The sequence below is a fragment of the Anastrepha ludens genome, chromosome 2 (genome assembly GCF_028408465.1).
Source record: "Anastrepha ludens isolate Willacy chromosome 2, idAnaLude1.1, whole genome shotgun sequence".
Taxonomy (NCBI): Eukaryota; Metazoa; Arthropoda; class Insecta; order Diptera; family Tephritidae; genus Anastrepha; species Anastrepha ludens.
This window is the reverse complement of record NC_071498.1, coordinates 130468509-130481089: the sequence shown is the minus strand read 5'-3', so window position 1 is coordinate 130481089 and position 12581 is coordinate 130468509. Positions and strand designations below refer to the sequence as shown.

Below are 12581 nucleotides of genomic sequence, written 5' to 3'. Positions count from 1 at the left end.
TTTTGCGCAGATGTCGTGTTGGCCAAATTTCCCTGTATGATGGTCCATTGGCACAATTCGGCGAATGCGGCAAGTATGGTGATCTGTTTGTGGCGGCTCTTAAATCGTACGGCATGCTTTGTATTGGTCTCTACCGATTTCGGGACACGAGTTCGAGTTGTGATGCAAGTAGCAAACGTTACGTTATAACGAACCCACCCGATGATTTTTCACTACTGCCAACAGATCAGGTGAGTCGGCATTATCAGGTTTTTTTTTGCATATATTTTATACGACTTAATAAATATCATCGAATATTGTTTTTTAAGGATAAAGTGTTGAGGTGCTAAATAAACGAAATTTTACACAGTTCTTAATAAACTTCAAATAGAAGAGGTTCTAAGTTCCGTGTTTTGTAACTATTTTTTAACTGCAGTACTTAAGTAAAATAATAATAAATTTAATAATAATAGTAATAATAGTAATTTAAATAATAAACAATAACTAATAAATTACTTACTTACTTAATTGACCGTAACAACCCGTAGCCGAGCTACAGCCAGCCGAATAATATCTGCCGCACATCTTTTTCAGTTTCTTAAGCCAAGAGAAGCCAGATGATCTTAAATTTAGTCCTTCCACCGGACACGAGGACGTCCTCTTCGCCGTCGACCGCCAATTACCGTTTCAAACACCTTCTTCGCCGCAGCAGTTCCCTTAATACGGACGACACGACCCAGCCATCTTAAGCGCTGCAGGGTGACTCGATTGACTATGCTAATACCTACGTAAAGCTCATACAGCTCGTGGTTCGTTCGAATGCGGTAACCGTGATTTACGCGAGCACAGCTAAAAATCTTGCAAAGTATTGTTTTCGGTTGGTTTCTTAGCCAAACTTACTGATTATTTAAAAAATTAAATAATACACGATATTATGTGAGGTATGTGCCTTTGGAAGCTACAACTTCACTCCATCTTTCAGGTAGCATACGGATTCCTCTGACGAAAAATTCGAGTTCTTTTGACTTCATCCATTCATTGAGCCAGTTGGCGATGCTCTCGTAAGAAGTGAACCGCTCTCCAATAAGGACTGACTACATTGATCGGAACAGATGGTAATCCGAAAGTGAAATGTCTGGGGATTAGCAACGTGTGACCTGATTTGTTGTCATGCAGCAAAATCAGTCCCATCCGGCCATCTTTTTGAGAGCTTGATTCAAACGCATTAGCTGCAGTCGGTAACAATCGCCAGTGATGGTTTTAGATGGTTTAAGGAGTTCATAATAGATGACACCCTTCTCATACCACCAGATGCACAACCAAACCCTTGAAGCATAAATATTTGTTTTCGCTGTCGATGGGCCTTGTTCACCTGGCAGACTCCAACATTTTCGATGCGTAGGATTATCATAATAGATCCATTTTTCTTCGCCAGTGACGATGCGATGCAGAAAACCTTTTCTTTTCTGCCGTCCAAGAAACATCTCACACACCACCAAACGTCTCTCGATATCCCTCTCCTTCAATTTATGTGGCACCCAGTTACCTGCTTTCTGGACCATTCCTATCGCGTGCAAACGTTTACCGACAGTTCGTCTGTCAACATCCAACTCTTTAGACATATCATCAATGGTTCGATATGAGTCTTCATCCAATAATTGTTGTAGTTGAGTATCTTCGAATTTTTTCGGTCCCCCTTCGTGATCTTTATCACTCACGTCGAAGTTGCAACCTTGAAAGCGTCGAAACCACTCTTTACAAGATCTATTTGATGGAGCGTGATTACCGTAAATATTGATCAATATACGCTTCAGCCGCACTTTTCTTTAAAAAGTAATAATGAAGCATGACTTCTCGAACGTAGAAATTTTTGACGTCAGTTAAAAAAGGATCTTCAAACGAATGTCAACTACTGCGATCGAGACCTCACATATACACCTTCCAATCACCAGTATATTATTAGAGCGAACACAAAAATAATATCTGCAGCGACACCTCCTTTACGAGGGCGGAAACTTATTCCCATACCCAATACTTTCCTCCGAAAGCTCTAAGAGCGGCTGCACTGGGATGATGGTCGTCTTTTAAAGTGTTGTTATCGTTCATCGAGAGTGGGCTTTATTACTCAACTGCGCACTTAACCCAAAGTAGCACCTGTTGACAAGAGTTGGCCTTCGCTTGATTTCTAGACTGACATCGTTGTTGCTGGTGAATAGCGGATCCAAGATAAATTAAGTCGTTGACCACATAGAATTTATAGGCATTAACTTCGATCTGAGGTTCAAGACGCCGCGTCTCCATGCAGGACGCCAGTATATACTTGGTTTTGCCCTCGTTTACGCTCAGATTTAAAGCCCTTTCAATAGGCGTAAAAGCGGCGGTGACATCCCGCTTGATATGACCGATGATGTCCATGACATCAGTATACAGAAGGAAAAAGTTCCGTTTCCTTCTGCCCGCGCTCTGCGAGCCTCACTCTCCATAACAAAGTTAAAAATGTCGCATGACAATGTGTCACCTTGTCTGAAACCTCGACACCCCCACTATGCACCTACGTCTGCGCCGACTGCATTTGTAGCCAGCGTTCATGCTATAGGCTCTTCTTGTGTCTATCTCTGTGAGGCCTTCGCTTTGTTGCACTGTGTCGAGGTCGATATTTTTTTTCCTAGGTACGTTCTCGTTGTATCTCTTTACCGCGTTCCAGCTGTCCTCGCGTTTGAGCATTTTACTGATTATGTTGCTCGGCGCGTTGTCGCCAATCTGCTTTCTCAGATTGCATCTCCCGCATCTCTTTCCGCGACCCATCGGTCACAACTAAAAAACGTGTGTTCAGAAGTATATGCACTTGCAACCGCTAGACTATAAATAAGAAATAATAAAAACCCACACAACGCAAACTCATCACTGAAAGTCATTTGATGGCTCCAAATATCTCATTACCAATAAAGAGCTTTATATCGGGTGTTTTTTTTCAGCTGGTAGAGAACTATCGATATCAATAACTATGATTTGATAGCTGAGAATGACAAACTGTGTTGACATTTCTGTACAGTAAAAATTGGCAAGTCATCATAAAACGTTTAACCCCATAACAACGTTTCCAAATTCTGAAAATTTACATTGAAGAAAAAAATATCTGTTCACGAAGTTCATAGACCGAAGTGTTGAAGTAGACGCCGAAATGACAATTCGACTTCATTCTCAACTGATTGGCTTTTGTCCCTCGGCTACGTGGAAAATATTACGTAAGGATATTAGCTTGCGTGCCTATAAAATACAGCTCAAGCAAGAATTCAAGCCGAATGATCATCGTTTGCGTCGCATTTTTGCGAATTGGGCTCATTTGGATTTATAGTCAGAAATTGAGCTGATCAAAGGGGTCATGTAACCCGTAGAAATGGCGGGCATATGCCAACTCTTAAAAAAACACGCGATATAAGTTACCTTCAAAGGCCAGGAAAATGATTTGAAATCAATCTTAACACTAACAAAAATCAAAACTGAAACAACAAACAAATGGGTGTATAAATGAGTGCACGCGTGAACGTGCATACTTTTGAGAAGTAAACATGGAAAAATTGAATTTAACGTTTTTTCAAAAATTAATTCTGTCAAGGGGCATTTCGTAATATACATTGATGTATTAATAATAACAACAATATAAAGAGAGATTTTTTAAGAGCTATAGAAAAGTTTTTCAAAAAAATACACGTCAAATTCAGAAAAATGCATGAAATTTTTATGTAAATCGTTAGTACAGTCAATATAATTTAATGTTTGAAGATTATTGTTGACCCCGACTGCGCTTCAAATGGTCCATCCGCTTAGTAAAATTTTGGCATACTCTTTCCAATGTTTCGGCCGGTATCTCACACATAAATGCTTTAATGTTGTCTTCCAATGCGTTAATTGAAGCAGGCTTGTCTGAATAGACATGAGCTTTAACAATGGCCAATTGACAGGTCCCGAACGTGAAATAAAATGTTCACCGAACTCGCCTCTCAACAAGTCCATTGTTACGCGTGCTGTGTGTCATGTGGCACCGTCTTGCTGAAACCACATGTCATGCAAGTCAAGCTCTTGCATTTTGGGCAAAAAAAAAGTTGGATATCATTTCACGGTAGCGCTCACCATTCACAGTTACGTTACGATTCGCAGCATCTTTAAAGAAGTACGGTCCAATGATACCTCCAGCCCATAAACCGCACCAAAATGTAACCTTTTCTGGATGCATTGGTAGCTCTTGCAATTCTTCTGGCTGATCTTCACTCCAAAATCGACGATTCTGCTTATTTACGTACCCATTGATCCAAAAATGAGCTTCGTCGCTGAACACAATTTTTCGATAAAAAAATGGATCTTCGGCCAACTTTCCAAGAGCCCATTCACCAAAAATTCTGCGTTGCGGTAGGTCTTTCGGCTTCAATTCTTGCATCAGCTATATTTTGAAAGACTTCGCACCTAAATCTTTTCGCAAAATTTTCCACGTTGTTGAGTCACAGAGGCCCAATTGCTGCAATGATTTGCAAGCGTTGTTCGTTTGTAAGACGATTCATGGTTAAATTATAGACCAAACTGAAGATGTTTGACAGTGAAACAAAACATGAAACGTGCGTCAGCTGTTTAAACCAACTGTTTAAAAAGATAATAGCTAAAAAATCACCCGTCATTATTGTTTTAATTAATTTTATATTTATTTTAATAATATAATATTTTGCACCCTTATTTCTGCGATAGAAAGCCAGCTTTCGCCCAAAAACGATATAAAAAAAGATTCACCCACGCCCCCTAATACAAAATTCAAATGATACAAAGGTCTCTTTCTTTCATATATTTCAGGTTTTCGTACTAATGCAATTCGATCCGGGCTTAGAGTATAAACCGGCCGCTGTGCGTGCGCCACCTGGCGGTCGTGCTGCCAACACACAAGGCTCCGGGGTCGGTGGGGGTGGTTCAAACAAGGATGATAACTCTTGATTGTTACTGTGTAGCGCCTTAACTGATGGTCCTTACTCGTACATTTGAACGATGGAGCAAGCAATCGGGTACAAAATAGCGCATTTCTGGCAATTAATAATCGGCAAAATATGGCAAAAACTACGTGCGGCAATGCAAAATGTATCCAACCAAAAGTATTAACAAATGAATTAAAAATTGGCAATAAGAAAAAAACGAAAACAGCAAATGCCGCAGCTGAAAACTAATTGTAAATTGAAGAAAAAGTATGTGAAAAAATTATGTATTTAAGAGGCCAAGTAAATGCGCTATTTTGTACGTTTATATTTGCACAGACATTCGCCAATGCAAACCTCATGGAAAACAAAACCCAACCAACTAAATGAGGGATGCAACAAAAGTCGTTTGAATTCATACTCAATTGGAAGCAAATGTCTTTGCAAATATAAAAATTAAACTCCAGCAAAGAAAGTATACGATGATTCAATATTGGATCGGTAAGAGTAAATTCCATCGTTCAAATGGTAAAAAGATTGCTTCCCACACCATTCCGCAAAGCCCTAACTACGTAATTAATTTTTCCAAAAACTTATTAACAATCTCTAAGTGAATTGAAAAAGTTGATTTATTTAATTTTAATTTATTCTTTTCAGTTTTAAATTAATTTTTGTAATTAATTGTAATTTAGCTTTAAATTTTAATATATTTTTGTTTTCGATAATATTCACTGCACTCACATCCAGCGTCCCTAAATTTAAAGACCTATTTTGTAGCTTACAACTAGTTTAGTTTTGAAACTTTTCAAATTATTGCTTATATCTCCAAAAAAAATTAGGATTATACGAACTTTTCTATGATTAAGTTTTGGTTTAAGTAAAGTTGAATATATAAATGTGCGTATGTGTGTAACTTTATATGCAATCTTGTGTTGTTATTCTGCATATTATTTGTTGTTGCATACGTCAGAATACTTCGTAATTAAAATAGAAACACACAAAAGATCGCTTTTCCCAATCTTTCGACATATTTGAATATAGGTATTTGAGCTCCTAAAAGTATACTAAACTGATGTCCTAAAGGTATATTAAACTGATGAGAGCGAAGTATTTGGGTATCAAAACAATATTTTCAGTCAAAGATATTTGTATTTAAAAAAAAAAAAAATTGATTTAGAAGAAGTCCGTGGCTGTATTTTCTACAATTTCGTAGCACAAGGTATCCACTCAAGTATACAATTATTGAAAACCAAACCTTGGAAAAGTGTGCAACAAAATTTGTCTCCCATATTCAAATTATTTTTTAGCATTATTATTTAGTGTTTCATTTCAGCAAAAAGTACTACTACATATTTTTGAAAGGTAAGAGGCCGAAGTGCGTTAAGGGTTTTCCTTTCGAAATAAAGAAAACATTACATTTTTGTTTCAATTTTTTTTTTGTGGGTGTGGTAGGGTTCAAAATGTCTTCGCTCTTACAGTGCCCGTCGTCTACTGCCTCTCCTCTCCTTCTAGGGGGACTCCCTTCCCGGGACTATTTCCTGCATAACTTCAAGAGGACCCAGAACGGCATTCATTAAAGACCAATTCTATTCACCCACGTCCAGGTCCACGGTATTTATAGCCAGCTTTCTTACTATATCGTCTTCTTGTGCCTCTGTCTGTGAGACATCGCTTTTTTGCACTGTGTCGAGGCCTACGTATTTTTTTCCGAAGTATGTCCTCGATGTATCTCTTTACCGCGTTCCAGCTGTCCTCGCGTTCGATCATTTTGCTGATTATATTGCTCGGCGCGATGTCGCCAATCTGCATCCTCGGAGCATCTCTTTCCGCGAGCTAAAAAATTAGCTTTATTCACCGATTTTCAACCTCTATATAAATATTAGAAAATTAAGCGATCTTCTGTGTGTGTATTTCAAATAAATTTAAAAATTTTAGACACAATCCAATTTTTCTTATTTTTTTATTTAATTATTGTTCACTTTTATTTATACTTTTAAAGCATACCCCTATTTCATTGTCATTATAATTCTTTAATATTACATTATTTAAAAAAATATATATTAATTTCAGATTTTAAGTTTTTAAATTTTATAACTTTATTTAAAATATTTAAAAAATTTCATATTTTTGTAGAAAACTAAATAAAGAAAAGTTAAAACTAAAAATCATATTTCTTTTAATACATTTTTTTTAGGTATTTTTTAAATATTTTTTTTTATTAAGAGAAAATCAAATTTAGATATTTAATACTTATTTTACTAGAAAAACATTCCAACAAAAAAATTTATTTGTATTAAAAAAAATTTTAATATATTAAAAAAAAAATTTACGTAAATTAAAAAAAGCCAAATTTTTTAATAGTCTAATTAAATTAAAAAAAGCATAATTGTTTTTTAAATATCTGCTATTCATACTTCAATTTTTACCTTAGTTCACAAAAAACTACTACTAAAATTTCAGTGATATTCATGATAACTTCTCACACATAAAATTTCATTATGTATTTATTTTTTTGTATTTCAGTTAAAATATTTTACTTTATTTTTTGTATCAAACTTTTCTTTTTAATAATTTTTCTTTTAATCATTTTACTAAAGAAATTCCTCAACAAAAACTTTTTTGAATAAGAAAATATTTCAACAAAATAATTATTTGTATAAAAAATGTTTCAATAAAAAAGTATTTTATCACAAAAAAAATATTTTATGTAAATTTAAAAAAGTCTAAGTCTAATTTTTTTTACATTCTGTTATTTAAATATTTATAATATTTACCTCAATTAGCAAAAAACGTCTATTAAATTTCGAATGGAATTCTTGATTACTTCTCACACACAAAATTGCCATCAAATGATTCGCATAAATATTTCTTTTTTTTTTGTCAAAAACCTTTTCGTACTGAAATAAATCGGCACTTAACGCATTATTCACTATTTATATTTGGAAACACATGCACTTAGTAGCATACCGCACATCCTCCCCACTCCACTTACATCCCACTCAATTCAATCAATTTGCACTCTTCGCACTAATTTCACTTTAAAAAGCCAATACAAAAAATGATAAGCAGCTTTGAACACCACCTCACGACCTCACGATTTCGTAGTATACGCACCGCCGTAGTATCAAACATTTCAATAATTCATTAACTTCACGTACAAAACGAAATTCTGTGTCTCTCACTAAGTCACTGCAATCGGGGGAGGTATGTATGCACAGAATAATACATACTTATATGTTTAATGAATTCAAACTGTACAACATTCATAAATTTTCAAATAATTCTACAAACAACCAAAGCACATTAGGGCTTTCCACTTATACTTTCATATGTACATATGTATATACATACATACATAATTTTTACATTTTCTGTTAATATTTCTTCATTTCATATATTCTTGATATTTTCTCATCGTTTCTCACGCATTGATCACGAAAAAGTTCGTACGCAATTCGCCTCACTTTGTACTCGTACATGCAAATCAAAGCAGACTAAATGCACCTTTCAATTATCGATATTTTCACGCCATTACGTTTATTCATTTTTTGCAACAAATCCTACGTTCATTTACTTTAATCGTTTATCGTCAACCCTGAGTTTCATAAGTTCATCTTGAATCGACGAAATATCAAGCAACAACTAGTTTGAGTATAGTCGATGGTGTGCCGTAAGCAGCTGGGAACCATTAGTGAGGTTAGCTACACATTAAGCAAAGGAATTATGAAAAACAAAAAACCAAAAAGCAAAGTAACAACAAAACTACAACTATACAACCTACTGAAAACTACAAGTCAAACAACAATCAACACCAAATTTAGTAGAGTAACGAAGTAAAAAACAAAAACAACAAAACAAATTACAGATAAAAAAAAGTAAAACTAATTCGAGGTTCAATCTCATCTCAGAATGCAAAAAATAACTGAACTTTTAAAGAGAGAACGTCAATGATGACATGCAAGCAAGCCGGCAGTTGACGCAAGCGGTGGCGTTGGTTCTATGCTTTTGCGCATTAAATGAGAGAGAGAAAGTGTACGTGTGGAACACTGCTTTGCAATACAAATTCTAAAAAATTGTAATATACAATATATCGTACATATGTATGTATCTATGAGAAAACTAAAAAGCAAAAACTAAAAACTCAAAACTCAAAACAAATACTAACTTGTACTTGCAAATAAACTACAACTACTTGTATTCCGAATTATAAAAATTATAACCAATTGAAGAATTTGCGTTTATGCAAACAATCTTAACTTTACTATATAAAAGAGCAATTTTTTTTCAATTAAACTTACAGCCACAAATGAGAAACGCTATTGCTTTGGAGCGCAAGGCTTAACGTATGCGACTGCACACTACATATGTATATGTGTATGTATGTATGCACACATTTTTATTTTTTTTTTGTTCAAATTGTCACTAGACTTTGTTTTACTTAAGACAAAATAAACATTATTTTTTTTTTTCAATTCAAGACACCGTGAAAAATTATGAGTTATTACCCATAGTTTTTCGTAATCTTTTCTGAAACCTAAGGACTGGGGCTTTATCAATACTCGTAAATTCTCGTTAAAACATTTGACTATGAAACCCTTAGAACACCTCACTATCATTTTTTGACAGTTTGTTATGCCAAGCGAGAGGAGCCCTATCGCCTACACGTAAAATCCAAAGGAGTCGTTGAGTTGTCCGGCCTTTTTTGAAATATTCCTGTCATTGCATATAAAACTCGTACAGCTTGAAGTTTGGCCAAAGTTTGTCGGGTACTTTCCTCATGAGGAATGAAGTGAAAAGTGAGTGCAGTTTGGTGAAAAATGTAAAAACGGTAAATGTAGGTGAGATTTATGAGAGAACAAGAGAACTTTTAATATATTTATTATACTTATACATACATTGAAGATAAAGGATTTGCTGAGAGAGAGAGAAACAGCTGTGCTAAGAAGCGCTATGAACTATTAAAGGATCAATAATCAGAGTCAATAATCTCTGCAATACAAGAATACGCAAACTGCCGACTGGGCTATGAGCAAACTGTTCAGCGTTTTGCGTACGAAAATCCGTACCACGAAAGTTTGTTAGAATGTGAAAAAATAATTAACAGCATTATAAATCGTGATCAATTTAGAGGCTTCGGATTTTAAATTGAAATAAAACAACGAAATCACAAATTGATCGGACAATCTTTATTATATTTGTGCAGATAGTCCCTTTCAGATGTTGGCCGCACCTGCGTCGTAATTCGGGCATCCGTACACATCAATTTTGAATAACTCGCTGGAGGGCTTCAGTCGGTATGTCGTGAATAATTTTAGCAATCTTAGCTTCCAATGCCTCAATTGAAGCTGATTTGTTAAATAGCGCCATCTTGTTGTATAGATTATGGGCTTCAATTTCCGGCATCCGGCATGAAAAAGTCAAAAAGTTGTTTATCATACCGCGAAAACTGTTACATTAGGTCTATGGTCTATGAAGAAATGTGCGCCGATGAATCCTCCAGCGCCCTAAACGGGTTTTTCAATCGATGTCAGGGCTATTCTTGAATGGCTTCGGGTTGCTTTTCAGCTTAAATATGGCAATTTTGCAGATGGTTTGCCGAATGGTGGGTTCGGCATCTGTAAGTTGACCTGAGCGCGCGATGAACACTTTTCACAAACTGCCGATTTTCGTAAAATGTATATTTAGTTTGACAGTAGTCACGCGTGATCTGTCATAGAAACCCTATTGGAAAAAGCACCACCAATCTGATCACTCTTTATTTAAAAAAAATTAGACCGTTTTTGGTTTTAATAAATTTACCTAAGCTAAATTCAACAATATGGTGGCCTCCGCCACTCAAGGAGCTCTGCCAACAAACTATTACTATCACTACTCTATTCACAGTTAGTAAAACGAAATAGATGAAGCCACAGACCTGCTAAAATATCGCACTTAGATGCTCGTAGTTTAGGAGCAAAAGTTTTAGGTTTTATCGTAGAGACTACCGCACCAAATATCCACCTAAGGCTGAGTCACATCCCAGACTTAAGAATACGTACGCCACTCACTGAACTTGGCGGACTATCGATAGGCAATCAATAACATTCATCGAGAGTCCGCCATCGGAGCCCATTCACCATCCATCGCAGACGAAGAGCTCAAATGCTTTGTGAGACCTGTGTACAGAACTCCTCATACTGAACATACGAATACGTCCAATAGATACGACACTTACCACCTCTTTATATACCCATCGCTCCAAAAAGACGTAATTCTTGATTCTTGTAATTTTCGCCAAAATCGCGTAAGCGGTTATCGCGAGAATCAAGAAGAGAAGAAGAATTCTTGGGCCTGTATGACAACACGTACTTGATCACTAGACATAGACAGCGTTTCGTAAGATACAAGCAGCAACATCTCTTTTCTCATTCTCGCTAAGTACGCGCTTAAGGATACTCGTATTAAAGCAAGATGAGTTGAACCATAAGTAAATAAGTAAAGGTCTCCTCTTTTCGCCAAGAGTTAGAAAGTGGCGAATAGATGAAGCAACTGGAATAAATGAGCATATATTGGCAACGCGGGAATAAAGCTGCCTTAAATTACATGTGTTTGTAAGGTAGTGCATTCTACCAGGTGAATGAGCTATAATCATACTCGCTAGCGCTGAATCTTGCTCGATAACATCGTTTTTGCTTTCACATGCAAATTTTTCGTTAAGTTAATCTGGGTAGCGAGCGAGAGAGAAAATGGCAAATCGAAGACGCCTTAAGTTATTTCAGATAGAGTCGCTCACAGCTTATTTGATACAGATACGAGTGTTTATATTTCATAATATTTTGCGAAAATGGCAAATCCAAGTATGCAGATATTTTATTTATTTTGTTTTACTATATTTCATTTCTCATCATAAAATGCAAAAAAATTATTCACTCATTTCATTGTAATAAAAAAAGAAAAAAAAAAAACCGACAAATAAAACATACACAGAGAAGGAGTGTCAGCGGTTAGTGCGCCAAGTGAAGAAAAACCCAACAACAAGTGCTCCAAAGTTTGTTGAAATGGTCAAAAATAATTTAGGTAAGATTTGCCACAGAGAAACTGTACTGAGGGAAACAAATTTAAATAGCAGAACCCCCTTTCATAAATGCAAGGAATAGAAATAAGAGACCCGGCATTTTGTAGGACCGTACTTTTTGCAGACGAAGTACAAATAACTTATTAGGATCACATGGCACAACTTTTATATGACGCGAGGCCAATATGGAGCTTAAACACTAAAATTTGCAAGCTACTACAAAACACGGCGATGGCAAGGTTACGATTTGGGCAAACGGTTTGTCATCGAATGTAGTTGTAAATTTTACCATACAATGAACAAATATGTTTATTCAAAACTTCTGCCAGAAAATTTGTTCAAAGCGCTAGAAAATTACACATTCAAGATGACTTTCGCTTTTATCAAGATGACGACACTAAGCACAAGTCACAAATAATACAAAGATGGTTAATATACAAATGTCCCCAACTCCTACACAATCACCGAAAATGCGTGGTTGGTTTTGCAGACAAATATACGAAAATATGATATCCATACCAAATCTGATCTTAAAAAGGCGATACTTGATGGGTGGAACCCAATTTTCAGAATACACAAAAAAATTGGTTGACTCC

At 35.8% G+C, this 12581-nt stretch overlaps 1 protein-coding gene and 1 long non-coding RNA gene across 21 annotated transcripts in view; one reads left to right on the top strand and one right to left on the bottom strand.

The window, feature by feature from the left end:
* Positions 1–7003, top strand: part of LOC128855325 (calcium-activated potassium channel slowpoke) — a 307274-nt gene extending 300271 nt beyond the window's left edge. For 12 of the 20 annotated variants that reach the window (XM_054090147.1, XM_054090151.1, XM_054090158.1 and 9 more), the window contains 2 exons: positions 11–230; positions 4819–7002. In XM_054090147.1, the coding sequence (XP_053946122.1) occupies positions 11–230; positions 4819–4956 (358 nt within the window). In that variant the 3' untranslated portion in view covers positions 4957–7002. Of the gene's footprint in view, positions 1–10; positions 231–4818 lie in introns of all 20 variants that reach the window. The other 8 variants (XM_054090145.1, XM_054090144.1, XM_054090139.1 and 5 more) reach the window with 2 other exon arrangements.
* The window catches only part of LOC128855337 (uncharacterized), a 71603-nt gene that overhangs the window by 13145 nt on the left and 45877 nt on the right, over positions 1–12581 (bottom strand). The window lies entirely within an intron of this gene.